A 24,769-nucleotide genomic window follows, 5' to 3' on the forward strand; every position below is an offset into this window, starting at 1 on the left:
CATGAAACAGAAGTTGGTGTTTTGATTTTTTACTTTGCTTTTCTGTTTTGAGTGTCATTGCAACTACTGTATTGTAAATGATGGAAAATAATTGCATATGTTAAAAAAATATGAAACTTTATAAAGTAAAAATAAATAAATAAAAGTTTTAAATTAAAAAAAAAAGTGGTAATAGCAGTCATCCAGGTTTGTTCTTGCTCTTAGTGTGGGAAGCGTTCAGTCTCTCACCATTAAATAGGATTTTAACAGTTTTTCCTAGGTACCCTTTACAAGCTGAGGTAGTTCTGTTTCTAATTTGCAAAGTGTTTGTGTAATTGCTTTTATAAGAATGGATGCTAGATTTTGTCAAATGCTTTTTCTATATATCTTGCAATGATCATGTGGTTTACTCTGTTTATTGTTAATATAATTAATTAAATGATAATTAAATGTGATGAACTAAATGAGTTAACAAATTTCAAATGTTGAATCATCCTTGCTTCCCCAGGATGAACCCCACTTAGTCATGATGTGTTTTTCCTTTTTAAATATTCTTGGATTTGATTTGCTAAAATTTTGTTAAGAATGTTTGCATCTGCGTACATGGAGGGCATTTGTGGTTTTCTTCTCATCTATTACCTGCCTCGTTTTGGCATTTGGGAAAAGCTGTCCTCCTAGAATGAGTTAGTAAATGTTTCCTCCTATTTAATTTTCTGGAAGAATTTGTGTAGAATTGGTATTATTTCTTCTTTCAGTATTTGGTGGAATTCTCTGGTAAAGCCATCTGAATCTGGAATTTTCTTTGTAGGAAGATGCTTAACTACAAATTCAATTTGTTTAATAGATATAGGGCTACTAAGATTATCTGTGTCTTCTTGAGTGAGCTCTAATAGGTTGTCTTTTAAGAAATTTGTTTTTTACATCTGAGTTGTTGAACTTATTTAAAACAAAAATTTTTTTAATGCTCATTTATTTTTGAGAGCGAGAGACAGGGAACAAGTGAGGGAGGGCAGAGAGAGGGAGAGGGAGACACAATCTGAAGCAGGCTCCAGGCTCTGAGCTGTCAGCCCAGAGCCTGACATGGGACTCAAACTCATGAACTGCGAGGACATGACCTGAGCCGAAGTCAGAGGCTTAACCAACTGAGCCACCCAGACACCCCTGAGTTGCTGAACTTATTGGCATAAAGTTGTTTATAATTTTTCATATTATTCTTTTAATATCTGTACAATTTGTAGTGATGTCACCTTTTTCATTGCTAGTTTGTCTTCTCTTTTCCCTCATCTGTCTGGATAGAAGTTTATTAATTTTATTGATCTTTAAACCAATAAGCATTTGGTTTCAGTGATTTTGTTATTTCCTGTTTTCTGCTTATTTGGAGTTTAATTTACTCTTCTTCTGATTTATTTTAAGGTGAAAGCTGAAGTCATTGGTTGGATAGCTTTCTTGTTTCCTAATATAGACGTTTAGTGCTATAAATTTCTCTCCAACCACTACTTTGGCTGTATCCCACAACTTTTGTAATGCTATATTCTTAATACTTTCATAGTTTATAATTTCACCCTTATTTTCTTTTTTGACCCATTGGTTATTTAGAAGTTTGTTATTTAGTTTCAAAATTTGTATTTTCCACATGTATTTTTGCTATAGATTTCTAATTTAATTCATTTATAGTCAAAGAATGTGTCTCTATGACTTGAATTATTTTAAATTTATTGACACTGATTGCAAGGACCAAATATTATCTATATGGGTTAAATGCATAGTTGGGAAGATTATTTATTCTGCTGTTGGTGGGTGGAATGTTCTGTAATTTTCAGTTAAGTAAGTTGTAGTTTTATGCTTAATTATACTTTTTCTCTACATTCTTGAACGAGGGGTTTTGAAATCTCTTTCTGTAATTATAAGTTTTATCTGTTTTTCTTGGCTGGTCCATCAGTTTTTGCTTTATATGTTTTGATTCTCTATTATTTGGTTCTTAAAAGTTTAAGATTGGCAAGAGATTGACCATTTTTCTATTATAAAATGATTTTTATTAATCTCTAGTAATAGTTTTTGCTCTGTAATCGACTTTTTCTGTTACTAATAGAGCCATTTAGCTTTCATTCAATTTTTTAGCATGACTTTTAAAACATATTTTTACTTTTAATCTATTTGTGTCTTTATGTTTATTTTTATTAATATTACTTTTTATGTTTATTTATTTTTGAGGGAGTGCAAGTGGGGAAGGAGTGGAGTGAGGGGGTCAGAGAGAGGGGGACAGAGATCCAAAGCTGGCTCTGTGCTTGCAGCAGTGAGCCCAAAGTGAAGCATAAACTCCTGAACCATGAGATTATGACGTGAGCCAAAGTCGGATGCATGACCAGCTGAGCCACCCAGGCACCCCATCCTCTAGCTTCTTGAACATATAGGAGAAAGCTGTAATAACTGCTGTAGTGTCCTTGTTTAATTCCATCATCTGTGTCATTTCTAAGTCTGTATTAATTGAGTTTTTGCCTCATTATAGGCCATAGTCTCCTGTTTCTTTGCTAGCCTGGTAGTTTTCTTTTTATTGGAATTAATATTGTGAATTTTATCTTATGGAAGCTGGATACTTTTATATTTCTGTATTTTTGAATTTTTTTCTGGCATTTGAAAACTGTTTAATCCTACTGTGTTTTGCTTTTAAGATTTGTTGGATGTGACCAGAGTAGTATTTCATCTAAGGAAAAATTCTCCCTACTGTAGAGGTGAAATGCTTCTGAGTACTTCATCCAAGGTCCTATAAACCATGAGCTTTTTCACATTAGTTTCTGGGAACACAAACTATTCCTGGCCTTCTGTAATTTCTGGGGATCCTTTTCTCTGGTGATTCCTGGCCTAGGATAGTTTCCATATATGAAAACTGAGGACATGAGTGGAATTCTCTTGAGAGTCTCCAGAGTTCTATCTGGAGATTTCTCCTCTCCATTACCCTCCCTGTGAGCTCCATAGCTTCCTTGACTTCCAGCTCCTTTTCCTATACTCAGACCAACAGGCTCAGCTGGGTTCCCTGTTACTGACCCATGACCTGGAAGCCCTCTCCATAATCTAAGGCCACTGTAGGACTCAACTTGTTTGTTTTCTATTTTTTGAGATCACTGTTTTTAGTCTCCTGTCATTCTTTAATCTTGAGAATATTTTAATAGTGTGTGTGTGTGTGTGTGTGTGTGTGTGTGTGTGTGTGTTCTTTATTTAAGGAAAGAGGTAAATCTAGTTTCCTGCTACGTTCCTGCTATGTTCCTGCTTAATCTTGGTTGGAAGTAACCACACTTCTGTTGTAGTCACATTATGTTGTATTGGTCACAGAGGCTCTATTTATTATTTTTTGCTTTTTTATAGCTGTGTGCATCTGTCTATGCTGTTTCTATTGATGTGTCTTCAAGGTCATTGATTTTTTAAAACCTTTTTTAGTGTTTTTTATTGTTTTTGAGAGACAGAGAGAGAGGGAGATACAGAATCTGAAGCAGGCTCCAGGCTCTGAGCTAGCACTGAGCACAGAGCCTCATGCGGGGCTTGAACCCACGAACCATGAGATCATGGCCTGAGCCGAAGCCAGATGCTTAACCGACTGAGCCACCCATGTGCTCCAAGTTTACTGATTTATTTTCCCACTGTCGAATCTGTTGTTAATTCCAACCAGTGAAAGTTTTATTTCACACATTGTATTTTTTATGTAAAGAGAGTTCATAGTTTGTGTCTCCTGTTTCCTTCTGCATTATGTTCATGTTTTAAGTTCTTAGGTATTTTTAATATTTCCTTATAACAGTTTTGACTTTCTTTCCTGCCAGTTCCATCATCTCTGTGTATTTCTACTGGCTGATTTTATTCTGAGTCACTTTTAATTCCATCTTCATATATCTATTAATTTTCATTGGCTATTGAACTTGTGAATTTTAGATTGTGGCTTGACAGATTTCGTTGTATTTTTCAAAGACTTCACAGATTTATTTTGGCAGACAGTTGTTTGTGGATTTTTAGGGGGGGCCAATGCATTCTAATGCAGCCTTTCGTGAGGGTAAATCCAATCCTGCTAATAAGACATGAGACTTCTAAGGTTTCTACTGTGTGTCCTGTGTACTCTGCCAGGTCCCTTTACTCTGGCTTACGTGAAGTCTGATGCTTTCTTGTAAGTGAAAGCAGAGGCCCACCTGACACACTGTTAGTATACATACCACTGTACATGTAGCCTTTCTGGGCCCTGTTTGAACCCTGGAAATTTTTTGTATTAAAGCATCCTGTATCTTTTCCCACCTACTCTTGTGAAGGTTCAGTTCTGGAGCCCTGATAGGTATTTAACCAAAGCATCCAGCGGACCCCTGTGCTAATTCCTGGAGTAGTTTCACTTCTAGGTCCTGCCATTCTGGTACTCTGACAAGCAAATTCTAGCCAACTCAGCCTTTCTCAGCTGTGGTATCTGCTCCTTTTCCTCTTTGGGACTGCTGCTGGATTGTCTTCAGTATCTCTTTCTCTGTGAAATTGCCTCCAAATAGAAAGACAAATCCATTGGGAGACTCACTGCATTTGTTTGCTTTCTCCAGGCATCACAGTCCTATACTGCCTGTTGTTAAGTTTAAAAACTTTAAGCTTGCCTTTTTTGTCCAGTTTCCTTGTTGTTTACAGTAGGAGGGTAATCCTGAACCCTGTTGGTCTCTCATGGTTGGAGAAGGAAGCTCACTTTATGAATTTCTAATTGCACATCTGCATGCATGAATATAACAATAGTATTTGTTTTAGTTTTATTTGCCCTTATTAGAATAAAATCCAAATGAGGGCTAGGTTTCTTGGTTTATTGTATTTATATATTTAGAATAGTCTCTGGAACCTTGGGCCTCATACCTAGTATTAGTAGGTACCCAGTAAATATTTGTTAAATTATTCTTCATCATCATCATCATCATCATATTGTAGTCATTGTAGTCAGCAATACATTTTTATTCTCTTTACTACACATGTTTCCTTTTTCATCCTCACCTCTAAATCACTCTCAGATTAAATTCTTGGATACTTTGCAGAAATCTAGTTTTCTCTTTTCTGCTGCCAAGCCAAAATTTTGGCTGATTGTTAAGAAAGTTGGAGCAGAGTAGAGGAAGTGTTTGAGTTTAATGGTGTGTATCTTCATGTGAATTCTAAGGCACTCACATACAAATTACTTTTATGTCTTTCATGTTTTCATGGAATTGCCAATAAGTGCATATGTAGAAGTATGCTCAGAATTCCATCAGCCCAGGTTGAGAGGAATGCAGAATGGGTTTGAGGAGTTCTTTCCTTCAGGAGAGCCCACCTAAAATGGATCTTAAATAAAGTCAGGAGGGGAAGGCAAACTACAAACATAGGAGAAACATGAGCAAAGGCACTTAGTCCTTAATCTGTAGGACATGTGGTTGAGGGAGTATATGACATTGTCTTGAAGTCTCATTTTAACATCCAGGTACTGATGTCCAGCAGGCCACTGGATGAGTCTGAGGGAGTCGTCAGGAACAGAGTTAAGGACTGGGAAGATACTAGCACATGGGTCAAAGCTAAACTCTGACATAGGAAGAGCTTTTTAGAAGGAGAGGGATCTATATAGAATCATAGAGTATGAAGAACCTTGAGAGAGATACCAATCTATAGGGATTTGTGGCTAAAGGGGATTCAGAAAGGAGACAAAGAAATAATGATTGGAAAGGTTTAATGAGAATCAGGACAGAGGTCTTGCTGGGAGACAGAGTTGTGTTTCTCACAAAGAAGTGGCACTAGAATTACTTAGGCTAGGCTGGCAGGTGGTGTTTTAAAAAATACATATACTCAGATCTTTCCCCAAATCTGAATTGAAATTTCGGTGAATAGGATCCAATGATGTGCATTTTATAAAATTCTCTAGGAAATTTTTCACAGAGTAAAATTATGAGCCACTGGAGTAAAGTTTCAAGAAGAAAAATTGATCAACCCAGTGAAATTTAAAGGAAAGTACTAGTCCAATTGGACTATTAAAGTATCCACAGTGTTTGGCCACTTGAAGAATATTTCTGGGTTCTGAATCTTGTTGCCGCAACTAGAGTCAGGTTTTGCCAAGTTTCTTCAAAACTTACTAGTATGTTAATGTAATAAACATCCATTGAGTAAATGAATAAATCATTAAAATGAAAGATTCTGAATGTTTTTCAATAACTCTTTTGGTAGATTAGAGAGAAGAAGTTTGGGGGAAGGAGGAAGAGGGGCAGGCACCATCTTTGAACTGGCTGATTATTATGCTTTTTGAGTTTAGTGATTATCATGAAGTCACTCCTCAAAAGTGAAAATGGCCCTAGCCTCCATTCCTTTGCAGTCTATTCTGTTCATTCAGTAAATATTTTCTAAGGGTTTGCTATGCAGCAGTCCATTAATGCATGTCTATTAAGTACATCCAAATATACTTCCAAGTATATTTTCAAGACCTTACATCTTTCTGTTTATTATGTTCAGAAGTGCAGAGGTGTGTCAAAGAGGTGCAGGCAGCTTGCGCTTACCGTTATCCTGGAGTTTTTAACACTACAGTTCTATTTCCTTTTCTATTACAATATATTTTTATGTCTTCTTTTGAGAAATACACAGTGCCTCTTTTCCTTTCTTCTGTCTAGGGTAATAAAACCAATAAAATCTTTTATGAAAGAACGCATTTGCCAAAAGGTTACTCAAGGAGCCATAACTAATATTCACAACCTTCCCCCTAGTTATTCATTTTTCATTAATAAATTAATATATATCCACACTTACCAAAATTTTTTTTAAACTGTTCTTTTGTTATTGTTGTTAAAGATGTGATTTGTACAGTCGGTTAAGTGTCTGACTTTGGCTCAGGTCATGATCTCACCGTTCGTGGGTTCGAGCCCCGCGTCAGGCTCTGTGCTGGCAGCTCAGAGCCTGGAGCCTGCTTCCGATTCTGTGTCTGCCTCTCCACTGCTCATGATCTGTCTTTCTCTGTCTCTCAAAAATAAATAAATAAATGTTTAAAAAAATTTTTTTAAAGATGTGATTTTTAAAGTTTGGCTGGAGACTGACAGTTTCCTAGAAGAATTCTATAATGGAAATTAATGAGAAACTATGAGTTATTTAGTAAAATTCAAGATCAATGAAAGTAGTTGCACAGGTTGTTTATTGAATAAGAATGCCAAGGGGGCAAGTGGGACAGAGATTGAGTTAGTCAAACCACATTTTTTTCAGAGAGGATAGACTTTACTGAATTCATTCAAAGGTGCTACACACACACACACACACACACACACAGGCCAGCAGGAACCCTGGTAGAATTCCTTTTTATAGTTCTACTGAAATACAGGTATCCTGTTAAGCAAAATCTGGTATTTTTTTTACCTTAAAGAAGGAGCTTTTACATGGAAAATGAAAGAAAAAATGAAAACTCTCTTGCCCATTCATCAAAACCAAAAAAGTGTTAGTTTCTTTTATAAATCAGTGGAAGTGAATACAGTGAAATATAAGACCTAAGTCCTATGTGTCATCTGTATTTCTTCTTTAAAGGGACAAAAGCTCAGCAGTTTTGGCCACAGCAAAGTCTATTCAGGGAATTACTGATTATCATAATTAATCCCAGCCAGTGGTAGAGAAATAAGATGATGTTACTGGAAAATGAGTGGCTAGGAAGCCTTAGAAGAGGGAAGACTTCCTGCTGGGGTTACTCCTCTTAGAAAGCAAAAGCTCCCTCCCAGATGATAGAAAAGAAGTCACTCTCCACTCCCCCACGGCATAAACTGTTGATCTGGGGTATAGAGTTGTCTGTCTGCTGTCAGAGATTAGGCCCTGAACTACCAAAGTTACTCATCTTGAATGTGGCAGCGCTTCAGAGGCATTGGCAGCAAGAGCCCCCACCACATGAAGTCAAGCATTAGGAAATTAGTTATTTGATTCTCTTTTTGTGGAACTTGCAACTAACTTTTATCTTCACATTTAACATGGGCATTCAAGTTACAAGTCTGTGCTCTTCCTTGTCATTCTGTGAGAGGGACTTGGTGACCCTAATTCTGACGGTTGTTTTGTATGGCATTTTTAAAGCATGTGAAGTGCTCTGACTGCTGGCTCTTAATGGTTTGCTGAAGGAATTTATCTTATAATGAACAGTGTTATAAGTAAATTGGAGAGGGTGAGGTACAGAAGTAATTGAAAAATACCTTTGATTGATGATGATGATTACAATTGCCAATAGCAACTATAATAAAAATGTGAATTTAGAATTTATTATTTTACTTTAATCTGTCTGTGATACTTGGGAAATGTCTCTATATGCCACAAGAAAAGCTGAGTAAAATGGAATTCAGCCTCTACTTCCTTGAATGGTTTTAAAAAGATAAGAATTACTGATCCTATTTCAAGGAATTCTAATACATTCTGAAATGCCAACCAATGGATAAATTAACAATGTGATTTGTGTTTAATAATATGTTTAATAGTGCAAATATATTCCTTTTAAGTCAGATATATAGCAATTGTTTTTTTATGCATGGTATCTATATCTTATATACAACTTAATGTAGCCAGTGTATTTGGTCTGTTACACTTGTCAGCTTTATTAGTTTACTTTCAGGTTTTTAGAGAAATTTGTATTAATTTTTTTTCTCTTGTGAAGCACCTTTGAATACAGCTTTGTTCTTTAATGAAAACTTCGACTGGGGATCTAATTTCCAACATATTTTATGATAAAAATATCAACTTTATTATCATTTGGGTTTTAGGAAATACATTAATGTAAAAAAAAGAATAGCCTCTACTATAAAAGTGTGAAGCTTTTGCGGTTTTGGGGGGGGGGGATGAGTAAGTGAAGAGTGTAAAGTATAAATGGATCTGGAGACTGGTGACCATGGAGAAATGAACATGGAATTAGATTTTAGGAGTTAATTTTTAGTTGTAGTTCTCAGTAATTATCTGTGTGCTCTTGGATGAGTTACTTCATTTCTCTGAGCTTCATTTTTCTTATCTATAAAATGTGATTTATTTGAGTATTTCTCAAATTCTTTCTCAGATCCCCAAGTCTAGCATCTTCTGTCTCATTGGAAATCCTAGTTACTATGGCTTTCCCATTTAAATCTGTTTGAAAGAAAGTGAGGGCCAGCCATCTTAAAGTTAACCAGTGAAAACAAATGGAACATAAAATTATTATTGCTCAAGGGGACCCCAAAGAACTGAAACCATCATGGAATAAAATAAGTACTATGAAAGAAGAGAATCAAGGGATAATTATTCATCCAAATGGCCAACTTATTCCTGCCAGAATTTAGTAAGTTGGGTTTATATTTCACCTTGGATTTTTACTGAGTAGTTTAAAGTTGAGCTGTTACTGCCTCATGAGGAAAAAGACTAGAGGAAAACCTTAACAGGATGGACCACAGAGCTGTTTAAAAACTGCACATGCGAGAATGATCATCCACATGAGAATGACCTCGTGAGGCTCCAAGCAGAGGGACTACCTGATTATCCCTTTGATCTTGTTTGTGATTTTGTCCTGCTATTGTTGAATTTGTGGAGTTCAAGAAGGGTGACAGACAAAAGAACTAAAAAAAACCAGTACAAGGTTGCAACAGAATAGAGTTTTCATGTTTTGTGGCTGACCATTGAATGACTAAGTAATAGCAACAATAAATAGAGACCAGAGATGTGGAAGAAAAGAGATTATATGGTTGCATTCCAGCAAATCATTCCAGCCCCAGAGAAGCAAACTTTCAGATGACACCAGATTGGGAGACTCATCTGGTTACTTACTTTGAAAGTCATGCATAGTAACACCAGCCACAGCAGGCCCTTCAAAACCACAGAATAAAAATACACACTGACATTTGGTACTAAAGAGTAGAGAGAATCTATAACTTGCTTTTGAATGAAAAAGACAATCTTCAAAAAACTATTTATCTAGATTTCTTGGATAAGAATAATCTCAGAAGCACCAAACATATAGACATCTGAGACTCATAATGACATATATTACTGAAAGGAGAAAGGAAGGATTCTGTTAAAGAGCAAGGGAAAGCTGCTTTTTGCTCTCATTCTGTTTTATAGATATTTTTTCCTGGATATCACCTAATCAAATAAAAAGTAGGGTCTAATGAGTAATGATTAGGTGTCACCAAACTAGTTTTCCACTAATAATTTTTTAATACAGTGTATTGTCAAGTTGGTTTCCATATAACACCCAGTGCTCATCCCAACAAGTGCCTCCTCCATGTCCTTCACCCATCTTCCCTTCTCCCCCATTTGCCCTTCAGCCCTCAGTTTGTTCCCCGTATTTAAGAGTATCTTGTGGTTTGTCTCCCTCCACTAATAATTGTCACTTATCTTTGAGGATGATGTGGTGAGTCACTTGTGGGATTGACTGAGCTTCACCAAAATCAAGCTCCTAAACTGTATATTCGTTTTAAAGTAGAACATAAAGCATTCATACTTGGTGATTTCCTTTGCCTTAAAAACAGCCATTTTAGCCTCTCACCTGTTTAGAGGATTATTCGTTGAATACGTAATACTTTTTTTCTTCTGTAACTATTACTCTTTGCTTAAAGGAGCCAAAGAACCTTTCATAAGAGTGTCTTTCCATCCACGGCCCTTTTTGAAAATTTGATTCTTTTTTTATTTTTAAAACTTATTTGAAATCCCAAAATATTTTTTGAAGATATTTTTAGAGCAGTTTTAGGTTCAAGGCAAAATTGAAGGGAAGATCCAGAGACTCCCTGTGTATCTCCTGCCTCACACGACACAGCCTCCCCTATCACTAACACCCCTGCCAGAGTAGTACATGTTACATTAATGACCCTACACTGACACACCGTAATCAACCAAAACTCCATGGTTTACGTTAGAGTTCATTATTGGTATTGTGCATTCTGTGGGTTTCGACAAATGCGTAATGACCTGTAGCCGTCATTGGAGTATCTTACAGAATATTTTCTGTGCCCTGAATATCCTGTGTGTTCCATGTTCATCCCTCCCAGCTCCTCCTCAACTCTGACACCACTGATATTTTTACTATCTCCATAATTTTGCCTTTTCCAAAATGTCATATAGTTGGAATCATATGGCATAACCTTTAAAGAGTATCTTCTTTCATTTAAAAATATACATTGGAGTTTTCTCCAGGAAAATCATGCCTTTTCATGATTTGATAGCTCATTTCTCATTAGCGCTGAATAATGTTGTATTATTTGGATGTACCACATTTATCCATTCACCTAAGGGATCGTATAAAGCTGTTATAAATATTGACATTGAAGATTTTGTGTGGACATAAGTTTTCACCTTCTTTGGGTAAATACTGAGGAGAGTGATTGCTGTACTGTATGATAAGGGTATGTTTAGCTTTACAAGAGATAATCAGACTGTCTTCCAAAGCCCTGATACTTCTTTGCATTCCCACCAGCAATGAGTGAAAATACTTCTTGCTCCATATCCTCACCAGCCTTTCATGTTGTCAGTGTCAAAGCACTTTTAATTATCAAATTTTAATAAAAGTAATTTTTTCTCATACAGTTTTTAAATGATGAATAATTCATATAACAAAATTTACTCTTAAAGTGTATGGTTAAAAAAACAAAGTATACAGTTCAGTGGTGTTTAGTCACAAAGTTGTGATACCATCACTGCTCTCTATCCCAGAGTATTGTCCTCGTGCCAAAAAGAAACTCCATACCTGTTAGCAATCAGTCTCTATTTCCCTGTTCCCTCAACGAAAGTAGGTGAAATTGAAGAAATGTTATATTTTGATCTTGTTACGTATATGTTTATATGCCCATATAAGTGATACACTCTCCTTACATGGTGGCTATACACACCACTGATCGTGGTGTTTTTTGATAAAGCAGTAGATAGATCATGGCATAGATTACTTTCTTTTTTTATTATTTATTTATTTGAGAGAGACAGAACATGAATTGGGCAAGGGCAGAGAGTGAGGGAAACACAGAACTCGAAGCGATCTCCGGGTTCTGAGCTGTCAGCACAGAGCCCAATGTGGGGCTCAAACTCACGAACTGTGAGATCATGACCTGAGCCGAAGTCAGACACTCAACTGACTGAGCCACCCAGGCGCCCCAGAATGATTACTTTCAAAGTCAAGTGTGTGGAGTTGACTTTCTTTCCTAGCTAGAACTACAGAAAAACATGCTCTTCTCCTCCTCCATCCTCAAAAAAAGATTGTCATTCTCTCTTGCGGAAGAGCATGTTGTCCCAGTTAAGCCTCCACCACCATCCCCTTGCAAGTTTCTGGGGTTCGGTGTCTAATGGTTAGAAGTTGTTCTCTCCATGTTGCAGTGTCCCCCTTCCTAGCCCAGTGCTTGTGCTCACAGGTGTTATATACATGCATAAGAACTTAATTGCTGATAGGAACCTCAGTTAGTTAACAAAAATTCCAGCTTTCAAAAGCATTTCAAATATTCCCTGATGAGTGACTAAGATTTGTTTGCTGTTTTAAGCCTCCACCTAATCTACAAATACATTTTTCTGTATTTTTTTTTTCTGCCAACAGAGAGGTTCAGGCAGACCTGTTTGCCTTTTGATGGAATAGTTTCATCAGCTTTCTTCTTGTTCCCCAAAGAGGGGTGAGGCAGGCCAGGAGAGGAACAGAAAACGGGGATGGCAGGAAGAGGATGAAAGATGCCAGATGGTACTGAAAGAGTCACTGAGCCTGAGAAAGAGAGTGGGAACCTGCTCTGTGTTCTTGATTCTGTTACTCTGAAATTATAGCTTCCCTTTATCACCAGTGCCTTTCAAGTGCTTTTTGCCAGACGTCCAAGTTGAGCTTGTTTATAAGCATGGTAGAATTCAAAGATTGCTGAGAAGCCAGTGCCTAAAAACAAGGCATTTGTCTTCTTACTTTACCTAGATGGCCTCCCGAGGGAGCTAAGAGGGCAAACAGCTGCACTGCTGGGACTGTGCCTGGGGTCAGGCCACAGAGTGGGCAATTTCACTTGCAAGAGCCCTGCTGCAAAGGCTCACTGAGGTCAGGAGCCAAGATGATTTCTTTAGGTGGCCGTGCTCTGCTGCCATTGGCATCATTTAAAGACCATGACAATGGAAAATCCAACCATTCTCCTTCAGAAAGAGGAGGGGGAAATCTTTGATTTTGGCGTATTCTTCCTACTACTCTTGAAATATATTTGATTTGAGAATAGTGTGAATATATTCCCTGTATATTTAGGTAGGGATATCTTCAGCAGGAATGAATTTAACTCTATAGTACACCGAGCAAGGCCAGACCAAGACATGGGATTAGGCTAATAGTTTGGCAGCTCTTAAAATTGAAGATCATTATACCAGACACCCCTTCCTTTAGGAGGCAGATTGTTGACTGTGTATTCCTACTTGAATAATCCTGTTAGTGGAGTGGAGAAGGCATATAATCTCACTCTATTCCAAATGACTTATTAAAGTCATTCTAGTTATATCAGTTGAGAATCATCTGGGCTGTAAGTAACAATAATGACAACTAAGAATAGCTAGTTCTTAAAAATAGGAGCTTGTTGTTCTCACATTTCTAGAAGTCCAGAGATAGGCAGCATCTGATATTTCTGAGACTTAGTAATATCAAGCCTGATCACTGTAATTTTTTTGGCTTTTCTCTCATCATTGCAAGATGGCTGCTAAAGTATCAGTTGTCTTGTCTACATTCCAAGAAGGGAGAAGGAGGAAGAGAAAGCAATAGTGCTTATTTTAAGAAAACAAAAGATCTCACTGAAACCATGGGGAAGAATTTTTCTGATGGGATTTGGCCAGAACTGTGCCAGATGGCCACTTGGATTTTAAGGGAATTGAGGAAACAAGGTTTGGGAATGGAGTTGGATCTTGGATCAGAGAGGAGTTCTGATAAATGTAGTTTTATTTATTTTATTGTATTTCTAGTGATATTTTAGTGCCCCTGCCCATGATAGCCTGGGCATGCTAAAAAACTAACTTATAGCAGACGCTTAACATATGGGTTTACTCTGTGCCATGCGTTTTGCATATATTAACTCACTTAATCCTCATAATAACTCTAGGACATGCATATGATTAATATTCCCATTTTACAGATTATGCAGTGGAAGAACAGAGGTTCAATAGTTTGTGCAAAGTCATAGATACAGCAAGCATCAGAGTCTGGGCCAGCTGGCTTCACCAGTCTTTCCTCTAAGTCACCACATATTTCTTCTCTGGTACAAAGATACATGTAGCAACACGCAGATACACTAATACCTGAGGGGACTTTTGAAATGAAGAGAGATTCCTGTAGGGAAAGCATTTGGACAGGATTGAAAAGGTTTGAATTTGTATTCTGGCTCCCCTGTCAATAGTCATTCATTCAGCAAATATTTCTGAGTTCCTGTTACTGGCCAGATACTGTGTAAATGAGGTAGACATGGTTCCTCTATATTCTACTGGGGAGAATCATCCCCCCAAAATGAAGTAAGTGAATAGATGAAGTGTAAGTTGTTGATGGATGAAAAGAAGGAAGTGCAGAAAGCTGAGATGATGGATAACTGGAGGAGTGCTAAGTTAGGATGGCCAGGAAAAGATCCCCCAAGGAGGTGACATTTACCTTGGGAGCTGAACGATGAGAAGCATCTTGGCATGGAAATAGGAGAATGTTCCAGGCAGAAAAACCAGTAAGTGAAAATTTCCTAAGAGAAGAAACAGCTTGGCTTTTTAGAGAAACTGAGAAAAGATTAGCATGCCTAGTGCTAATGCTGGGGAAAATGATAGAAGGTGTGATTGCAGAAGCAGTTTGAGGACAGAACATGCTGGGCCATGAAGTCCTAGAAGAGCATTTGCATTTTATTGTAATCATGATGGGAAGTTCGGTGTCTCCACTTTGCTGGCAGCAACTGTTTCCCTCATTGTATAATGAAACATGAGTTTTTGCTTTGGCTGCTTCCGGGGTTAATGTAAGGATCAAATGATATAACGTGTATGATAGTAAATTGTTATGTGTGAAATTATAAGAGACAATAGGGCCCATAGAGTATTTCTTAGCAAAAAGTATGTCTTTTAAAAATATTCTGTGGCATATACTCAGAAAACTTGGACTTGTGGTTAGATGGAGCTAGCAGTTCATTAGCAAATACAATGTGAAAAGAAATTTGATATCTTTACAGTGTTCTGTGGGAATTCCACTAACAGAACATAGACTAAGTGGTGGCTGACTGTCTTCCCTACTGCAACAACTAGAGAAGAAAGGATAAATATAAAGGCCATGTGTTTTATAAACACTGTAGTGGAACACTGTAGACATGGTGTCTACAGGAGCTAAATTCCAGGGAGGGCAGACTCTTCCTAGGTGACAGAGCCCAGCAGCCATTTCCCTCCTTGGGCATGTTTCTGCCCCTAAGAGTATGCCCTACTAGACGATGATCACACCTGCCTGGGTGGAGGGCCTCTGCATGGGCAAGGAGACAGTGCAGCCGGTAAAGGCTTTGTGCACTGGCAAAGCAGATTGGAACCTGTTGAAACCCAAATACAAGGGGTCCTCCACACATGATAATCCTCTCTTCTGGCATTTTTGCTGAGAGCCCAACAACACAGGAGACTGGGGGCTAGACTCTAAAGCACAGAGAGATTTCTGAGTCCCATGGTGTTTATCCCATAGCCCTCCTGGAGGGAGGAGCCTGTAAACAGACAGGATTCTTAAAGCATTTAGAACCAGAGATAAACTACAACTAATTAATGAATAAAGCTCGGACCCAGCTCAACTCTGGATTGGAGTGAAGTGATCTGTGTCTCACTCTAACTACCAGACAGAGAGGAAAAGACTTGCCCTTCTGGGGGGAAATTACTATTTATGCCAGTCTTCTAGAGCTCCTTTAAAAAACAATGAATGCCATATAACAAAAAGTTATGAGGTTTGTAAAAGAAAAGGAAAATATGACACCCCCCCCCATTAACAATTGACTGGTTCTTGATCAGTGTTAGCAGGCATACTGATGACACAGATGTTGGCATTAAGAGATAAGAACTTTTAAGTAACAATAATAATATGTTAAAGAAATCGGGAAAAATTGGACAGAATGGATAAAGGATGAATAATGCCAACAGAGAAATAGAATCTCTCAAAAGAGCTAATTTGACATATGTATTATGGAAAACCCCCACAATATCAGAAGTAAAGCATTCACCGGATAGACATAGTAGATGCATAGAAGAAATGAAAAGTGAAGTTGAAGACAGGGTAGTAGAAATTAAATCGTAGCTCAGAGAAGGAGCCGAGCACAAAGCAAAGCAGACCATGAAGGACATTTGGGACAATATCAAATGGCCATCGTTCATGTTACTGGAGTTCCAGGAGAGGAGGAGGGAGAGAATGGGACAGAAGAAATGATTGAAGAGAAAATGGGTAATACTTCAAAAATTGATGAGAGACATTGACCCACAAATTCAAGAAACACAATAAACTTCAAGCAGAATAAATATAAAGAAAACCACAGTGTCAGCATTTCATAATTACTAAAAACAAAAGAGAAAGAAAAAAACCTATGAGAAGTGGCTAGAGAAAAAAGACATATTTAGAAGAATCTCAATAAAAATTGTAATGGACATCTCATCAGATTCAGGAGTCCAGAAGACAATGGAATGGCATCTTTAAAAGGTTTTGAAAAACAGGAATAAAAACTGCCAGCCTAAAATTCTGTTGCCAGGAAACAAATTCACCAGACTGAAAATGAAAGTGAATGAAATGAATTAAAGATGTATTCAGAAAGAAATCTGAAGGAGTTTGTCACCAGCAGAACCACAGTATGACAATGCTAAGGTGAAACAGAGGAAGAGGCAGATGAAGTTCTTGAGGCTGATTACAAATGATCTGTTATGAGCACAGGGACATGGGGGAAGAAATGGAGAGTATCAAGAAGGATACATATAAAAGACTATTTACCTAATTTGTAAAAAGAGTATTGACTTTTTAAAAAGTCAGTTGACATGTGGAGGGAGAATTATCCTCTTATAAGGTATTTACATTGTTCTGAAGTTATAAAATACTCATTCAGGGTAGACAATAAAAAGTTGCAATATAATACAAATAAATCTAGAAAAATAATGGAGGGGGAAAATGGAATAATAAAATCATTTTTTAATGCCACTTTGAATTCATGGAAATTACCATGCACTCAAAATCTAATTTAAAACCTAATGGTGTTTTCCCAACAGAATTTGCTCCATAATACAATTACCTTCTGTTTTTTCAAGTAATATTTTCCTGATACTGTTTTAGAATTTAAAAAATATGAAGAGTTTCTGAAGATTAAGCTTCATTTGTCCTATTCTGATGAGGTATGAAGCTCCAGGTTAAGGGCTCATCAAAGTGTCGGATGAGCTGGAGGATCACAGTTATGTAATGCTTTACAACTGGTAGGTCATGGTCCCTACTCTACCCTGGGATGAAGAGGGAAATATTTGGATCCTTAACTAAAAAAGTGAGAACTCTTTTTGTCCCAAAAATACTGTCTTACTTCTTTGAAAATAAAATATTGAGCATGCAATTAGAGGATTCTTCGGGTAGTTATTGCAGAATGAACCAGTGTGTCACTCAGACATGACCTATATTTCACATTTGACTCCCCTGCCCTAGAAGAATGTCATGGTGATCTCTTCTCTGAGAGTCCACCAGTGTGAGCTTTGCATGAGCAAGAAACTGTGTGTGCTGTAACTAAAATTATCGTTATTAGCCCTGTGTCTGCTCCTCATCATCTAAGATTCACTTATTCTTTCTCAAGTTATTCAGACATTTTCAGTGCCTGAGTATATCTGCGTGTTTTTTTAATTTCTTAGATAACTTGTGCTAATCCATGCAATTATTGAGGTAGTATTTCTGGGCTGCATATTTCTGAGTGAGGGAAACAAAGCAGCTTATAGAAAAATATTGATACGATACAGATGGAAGAGAAGAGCTTCAATTTCCACTTTATAAATTATTATTTAAACTTTTATGCTTTTAATACTGCATTATAGTGTTTAAAGACTTGGAGGGCACTTGAGGGGAAGAGCACTGGGTGTTGTATGGAAAACAATTTGACAATAAAATATTATGGAAAAAAAAAAAACCTAGGCTGTTAGTCACTACGCTAAAAAAAAAAAAATAAATAAAGACTTGGTCCAAACCTGCCATTAATACTGCAAAATTTTTCACAAGCCAAGCACATTCAGTTTTAAAAGAAATAAATCTAAAAAACATCCATTACTAGAGAAAGTTTTAGACATTTATAAATTTTTTTTCTGAAATGGTATATGAAGGGTAGTGGGCTGTGCAGCAATGGTAATTGGATACACGTTATAAGTAGATGTTCTATGCTAGAATTCTACAGATTTGTTGGTGGCTTTCAGTATTTGTCTTGTTGCAAAAGGGAAGTCTTAAAAGCATAAAAAATAATAAAGGAAGCAATAACCATCATGATTGTTGATCTTTCCACATGTGTTGATTTCTGTTTCACCCATTAGAATGTATCTGTCTCTGAGCGCCTGGCTGGCTCAGTCAGCGAAGCTGGCCGACTCATGATTCAGGCTCGGGTCATAATCTCATGGTTTGGACTTTGGGCTCTGCATTTACTGTGTGGAGCCTGCCTGGGGTGCTCTTTCTCCCTCCCTCTCTGTGCCCCTCCCTCACTCATGTGCTTTCTCTCTCAAAATAAATAAACATTAAAAAAAAAAAGAATATGTCTGTCTTGTCAAACTATAAAGAATTTAGTGGAAAAATCTCTTACCACCCAATTGTTAAAGCAGCCTAAAATTCACAGCATAAGAAAACACAAGTGGATGGTTCATATTTTCATGAAATGCTTTGAGTTCTAAAAACAAATTGACTAACTCACTGCCAGTTGATGTGAAAACGAGAACTACTTAACAGAGTGGTAGTGTTAGGATCAGTGATAAAATGCCAGAAATGTCTGCTAAAAGTGATTTCAAACTTTAAGATTTCTAGAGGTATAGGCAGTGTGAGCACACGGATTTGTTTCCTTACTCCCCCGGTCTCTGTGTGCTCATGCGTATCACTGTGCTCTGCATGTGCTGTGGGCCACGGCTACATTGCTAGCAGTCCACTGCTGCCCTGCATGTAAAACTGAAACTGCCCTAAGTGAGTTATAATGGCACACTTGGCTCTTTGCATCTGCGAGTTCTTGTTTTGGGTGAAACAGCCCAACGTGCACATTGGTTAAAACGGAGTCTCAGTGTTCCAGTTCAACTCCACTTGAACCCAGAGAGAACAAGGCAGGCTTGGAGTTCTTTGAAAGGTGAATAGCCACTCCAAATCAGAAAGCTAAAACAAAAAAAATAATGTCAGAGCAAGAATAGACGATCATACTACGTAACGTGGTTCAGTTTTTCATGGTTCAGAACCCAAGTGTTCTTGTGAATCAAACGTTATTCCTAGGAAGTATGAGATTTGTCAATCACATATCATGGAAGTGAAATATTTTTTGAATTTTTTCCAGTTTTATTGAGACATAATTGACATATAACATTGGGTTAAATTTAAGATGCACGACATGTTGATTTGATATGTGGACATATTGCAAAATGATGGCAACAATAAGGTCACTTAACACACCACCACCTCACATCAAAATATTTCATTTTATTTTTATGTAAATCTCCAAAATTTCTCAGAATTCTAGCATTTTCACATCTGTTTCCCTCATTGTGTCTCTTGTTTTATAAATGAGCATTTGTTAGATGGTTGTATGTTCTCAAAGTACACCTGTGCTAATTTATTTAGTCCTCGTAGCACCCCTGCTTAAAAGCACCCCATGACGCAGCTCCACGCTCTGCTCGGCCGTGTGTCCGCTGGACCGGCAGCAGCCCTGCTGGGGTCCTCCTAGATGACAGGAGTCTGCGCTGCCCTCTGCGGCGGCTGGGCGTTACCCCTACTGGTGCTCCAGTTCTCCCTGAGCTGACCGTGGATGGGTCTTTGTGTTCCTGGTCCGTGCCTTCTTCCTCATCCTCATATAGGATTTTTCCATTTAATGTTACAGATGATTTCCTCGCAGTATCTCATTAGTTGAGTGGCCAACTTTTAAAACGTTTTTGTTTTCCATTTTTAATAGTTACCACCATAACTTTTTGTATAGAGAGTGTGAGTAGAGAGAAGGGCAGAGGGAGAGAGAGGATCTTTTTTCCAAAAAAAGTTTTAGTGTTTATTTTTTGAGAGAGAGAGAGAAAGTGAGCATGAGCAAGTGGGAGGGGGCAGAGAGAGAGGGAGACAGAAGATCTGACAGGAGGCTCAAACCCATGAACCATGAGATTGTGACCTGAGCCAAAATTGGACATCTAATCGACTGAGCCAGCCAAGTGCTCCAGAGACAGAGAGAAAATCTAAAGGTCTCTCAAGATTAAGGTTGATACCATGACCCTAAGATCCTGGTATGAGCTGAAATCAAGAGTTGGATGCTCAACCAACTGAGTTACCCATGCACCCCCCATTTTAACCATTTTTTTTTAGCATATAGCTCAGTGGTATCAAATATATTCACCCTGTTGTACAACCGCCTCTACTATCCCTCTCCAGAACTCTTTTTCTCTTGCAAAACTTAAACTCTGTACTCATTAAACAAAACTTCCCCATTTCTTCATCCCCACAGAGCCCAGCAAGCACCACTCTACTATTTATCTCTATGATTTTGACTTCTCGAGATACCTTTTATAAATGGAACTATATGGTATTTGTCTTGTGACTGACTTATTTCACTTAGTATAATGTCCTCGGGTTTATTTATGTGGTAGCATGTATCAGAATTTCCCTTTTTTAAAGCTGAATAATATTTTATTGTACGTATAGACCACATTTGTTTATCCATTCATCTGTCAAAGTTACTTCCACCTTATGGCTATTAGGAATAATATTGCTATTAACACAGTGTACAGATTTCTCTTTAAGACTCTGTTTCAATTCGTTTGGGTATATATATACCTAGGAGTGGAATTACTGCATCAAATGGTAATTCTATATGTAATTTTTAGAGGAACTGCCATACTATTGTCCACAGAGTCTGTACTGTTTACATCCTTACCAACAGTGAACAAGGGTTTCATTTTCTCCACATTCTTGCCAAGGCTTACTTTCTCTTTTTTTGATAGTAGCCATCCTACTGGGTGATATATCCTGTTGATTGATTTGCAGATATCAAGCCATCCTTGCATCTCTGGAATAAATCCCATTTGGTGGTGAATGATTTTTTTTAGTGGATTATTGAATTCAGTTTGCTAATAATCTGTTGAAGATTTTGCATCTGTGTTCATCAGAGATATTGCCTTAAACTCTATGCTTTGGCTAATTCAAGTAACTTCATGCTTTATAAGTGTGTGAAAATTATAAAAAGTAGTTTCACGGTGATTCCTACATGGCCACTGAATCATTATGAATTATAGAGAATGAAAAAGAAGGGCCACCACTTAATGGAGATTATTCTCTCAAACCCCTCTCTATCACACTTAACTCTATTTCACCACTGATTTTAAATCTAAATTTTATTTCATGATTTATAACATAAAAGACACTAATTTGTTTATTAACAGCAGATATTATTCTTTCCTCAGAAAATCTATTCCTCACTGCCGAAGAATTAACAGAATGCTCTCCAATGAGTCTCTACATTCTCCTGTATTTAGCCGTTCCAACTCCCAAGCCTCCGTAGACAGCACCTCCATGGCAGACTTCTTGCGGGAAATAGAAAGCATTAAAGAGAGCAGCACAGGAGCGCAGGAGGAGCAGACACCAGCTGACGCCAGGCCTGCGGATGGTGAGATGCTGGGTCTGTTTTCCTGTGTGTTTACGGTCATCCTTTGTGTGTCTTGTGTTTGCAGGTGGAGATCCTTCTAGTAGTCGTTTAACAAATGAAATCAGGAGACTCTGGCATACCAACTACCAGCTCCTACTGATTTATATGTCATGGACTAGCTCATGGTGGCTTCTATAAACAGTGACGTAACCTAAAAAGAAGAGCTGTCAAAATCCCAAATTGATTCCTTATGTGTTACTGGTTAGGCGTGCTGTGCCCATCATTGATTGGATTCATTATCATCTAGCAGGCTGAGGATTCTAATTGTGATGGCTTTTACATTTGTATACTTGACTATTGATTTAAAAAAGAAAGAAAGAAAAAAGATGCCAGTAAAATTTTAGAGGAAAAAAAAATATTTGGTTTTGTAGCATCTATGAGTGTTTAATGTATTTAGGGAATAGAATATCTTGTATTTCTCACAACAAGAGCTATGTCAGATACACTAATTTTCAGCAAAACTAAGAAGAAGAATATTAAGAACTAGGGGGAAAAACATAATTGTCCCTAATGTTTAAAAAGAGCTAAGTTACTTCCTTTGGATTAAAGGGATAGGTTATCTCCAGTTGCTCTCTATCCCAAGTAAATACATAAGATATCCAAGAAAGACTAAAGGTAGTTGAGTAAGTATTCACCTAAGAATATTGTCATTAGCTAGTGATTAACCTCAAGACAGCTACCAAAACTTTAAAAAAGTTTTCATCTGGGGCACCTGGGTGACTTAGTTGGTTAAGTCTCTGACCCTTGACCTTGGCTCACGTCATGATCTCACAGTTTGCGAGTTCAAGCCCTGAGTTGGGTTCTGAGCTAACAATAGGGAGACTGCTTGGGATTCTCTGTCTCCCTCTCTCTCTCTGCCCCTCCTCCACTTGCATGCATACATTCTCTCTTTATCGCTCTTGTCTCTCAAAAATTAACAAGCATTTTAAAAAAGTTTTCATTCTTCATTCCTTTTCCTGTAAGTCTATCCTTATTAGGTCTGAAAAATAAGTACTTTGTATGCACCACTATATACAGAACTCTTACGTGTACAATTCAGTGAGGTTTGATGGATGCTAACTTTGTAGCCTCACATTAAATCAAGAAAGATAACATTTCAGTCAACTCAGAAAATGTCTTCCTGCTTTTCCCCAATCTTGTCATTCCCATGACTTGCTGTCTTTGGCCGGAAGCAACCATGATTCTGATGTTCTTATGTCATATATTAGTTTGGGGTTTTGCTTCTTTCATTTCTTTCACTGAACATAGTGTGTTTGAAATTCATCTGGTATATCAGTCGTTCCTCTCTTTTTGTTACTGGGTAGTTTGTATTCGTTTACTAGGGCTGCCATGACAAAGCCTCCCAAAACCTGGTGGCTTAAAACAGCAGAAATTTACTTCCTTGCGATTGTGGAGACTGGGAGTCAAGATGCCTGTAACCTCTCTGTTCCATCCCTTCCTCTTAGCTACTGGTGTTGCCCAAAACCCTTGCTGTAGGCAACAGCACTTGGTACTGTTGTCAAGTGTGTAACACCTACTTACGTTGTCCACCATCAATACAGCACTGTAGATATGAACTTCTATATGTTTCTATTGTGAAACCATTTAAACCCTACAGAAAAACTGCAAATACAATTTAAATAACTTTTTTTTGGTCTGAAGCTGTTTGACCATTTGAGAGTAACTTGCCAACTGCCCGTTACTCACAAGTACCTTAGGTCTTCAGATATAGAGAATATATCTAAGATATCACACATATATATATATATGTTTTAATTTTATAAAATATATATACACACACACACTTTTTTCTAATTATTCTGTCAGTTATGGAGAGGAAGTTATTAAAATCTCCGGCTCTAATGAGCGTGGGTTATGGGTGTGTGTGCGCGCGCGTGTGTGTGTGCAGTCGTTCTCTATATAGTGACAGTATAACTATTAAAATCAAGAAATTATTATTTTTAAATGTTTATTAATTTTTGAGAGAGAGAGAACACAAGCAGAGAAGGGGCAGAGAGAGAGAGGGAAACACAGAATCTGAAGCAGGCTCCACACTCTGAGCTGTCAGTGCAGAGAGCCCAGTATGGGGCTTGAACCCATGAACCATGAGATCATGACCTGAACCAAAGTCAGTCGCTCAACTGACTGAGCCACCCAGGTGTCCCAAGAAATTATTTTTGATAAATCACTGTTATCGAATCCTGACTGCACTTAAATGTTGGTATATTTCCTATATTATCTTTTTATAACAAAAGCATCCAGTTCAGAATCACTTATACTTTATTGCCATGTTTCTTTTGTCTCTTTACATCTAGAATAGTTTCTCAGTTTTTATTTGATTTTATAACCTTGACAGTTTGAAGATTACAGGCTCTTTGGTAGGATATTCCTCTGTTTGGATTTGTCTGGTGTTTCCTGATGATTTGGATTCAGGCTCTGCATCTTTGGCAGATCATGATGCTGTATTCTTTTCATTACATCCTATCAGGTGGCCTACAGTTTTGGTTTTCCCATTGATGATGATGGCCGCTTGCATCACTTCAGGTAGTATTAACAAGGCTTCCCCCTGTGAAGTTACTCCTTTCGTCTTTGTCATCAGTAAATATTTTTGTGGAAGATTTTTTAAAACTGTATAAATATCCCATTCTATATCAAGCTCTCAACTTATTTCTTTATATCAGAATGGGCTCCTGGTTTATTTGCTGGGTTATTTTGTTAGTGGGTTATCTTTTACTATCATCTATTTTGATGTTGAAAGTGTTCCATATTTGATCTGGGAATCAACTAGGTTAATTCTGCTCTTCCCTTCTGTGTTTGTGATTCTGTTCTTAGTGAGAAAACTGGCATCTACTGTCTTACACATATGTATTTATTTGATTAATTCCTTCATATTTTATCAGTTTCCCCTCTCCTTTTCAGGATTGCCCTGATCATCCCACTGAGGCTCCAACATCCCATCTCCTCTGCGTAAATGACTGCCTTGCTGTGCTCTAACTAATATCTTTAGGCTCTAAGCCTTAATTTTGAGGGAAGAAGAAGTA

At 37.6% G+C, this 24,769-nt stretch overlaps 1 protein-coding gene across 1 annotated transcript in view; it reads left to right on the forward strand.

The window, feature by feature from the left end:
• The window catches only part of ARHGAP28 (Rho GTPase activating protein 28), a 195,088-nt gene that overhangs the window by 77,473 nt on the left and 92,846 nt on the right, over nucleotides 1-24,769 (forward strand). The window contains exon 2 of the mRNA XM_029922266.1: nucleotides 21,508-21,710. Coding sequence (XP_029778126.1) covers nucleotides 21,508-21,710 — 203 coding nt within the window. The remainder of the gene's footprint in view (nucleotides 1-21,507; nucleotides 21,711-24,769) is intronic.

The sequence above is a fragment of the Suricata suricatta genome, chromosome 14 (assembly GCF_006229205.1).
Source record: "Suricata suricatta isolate VVHF042 chromosome 14, meerkat_22Aug2017_6uvM2_HiC, whole genome shotgun sequence".
Classification (NCBI taxonomy): Eukaryota; Metazoa; Chordata; class Mammalia; order Carnivora; family Herpestidae; genus Suricata; species Suricata suricatta.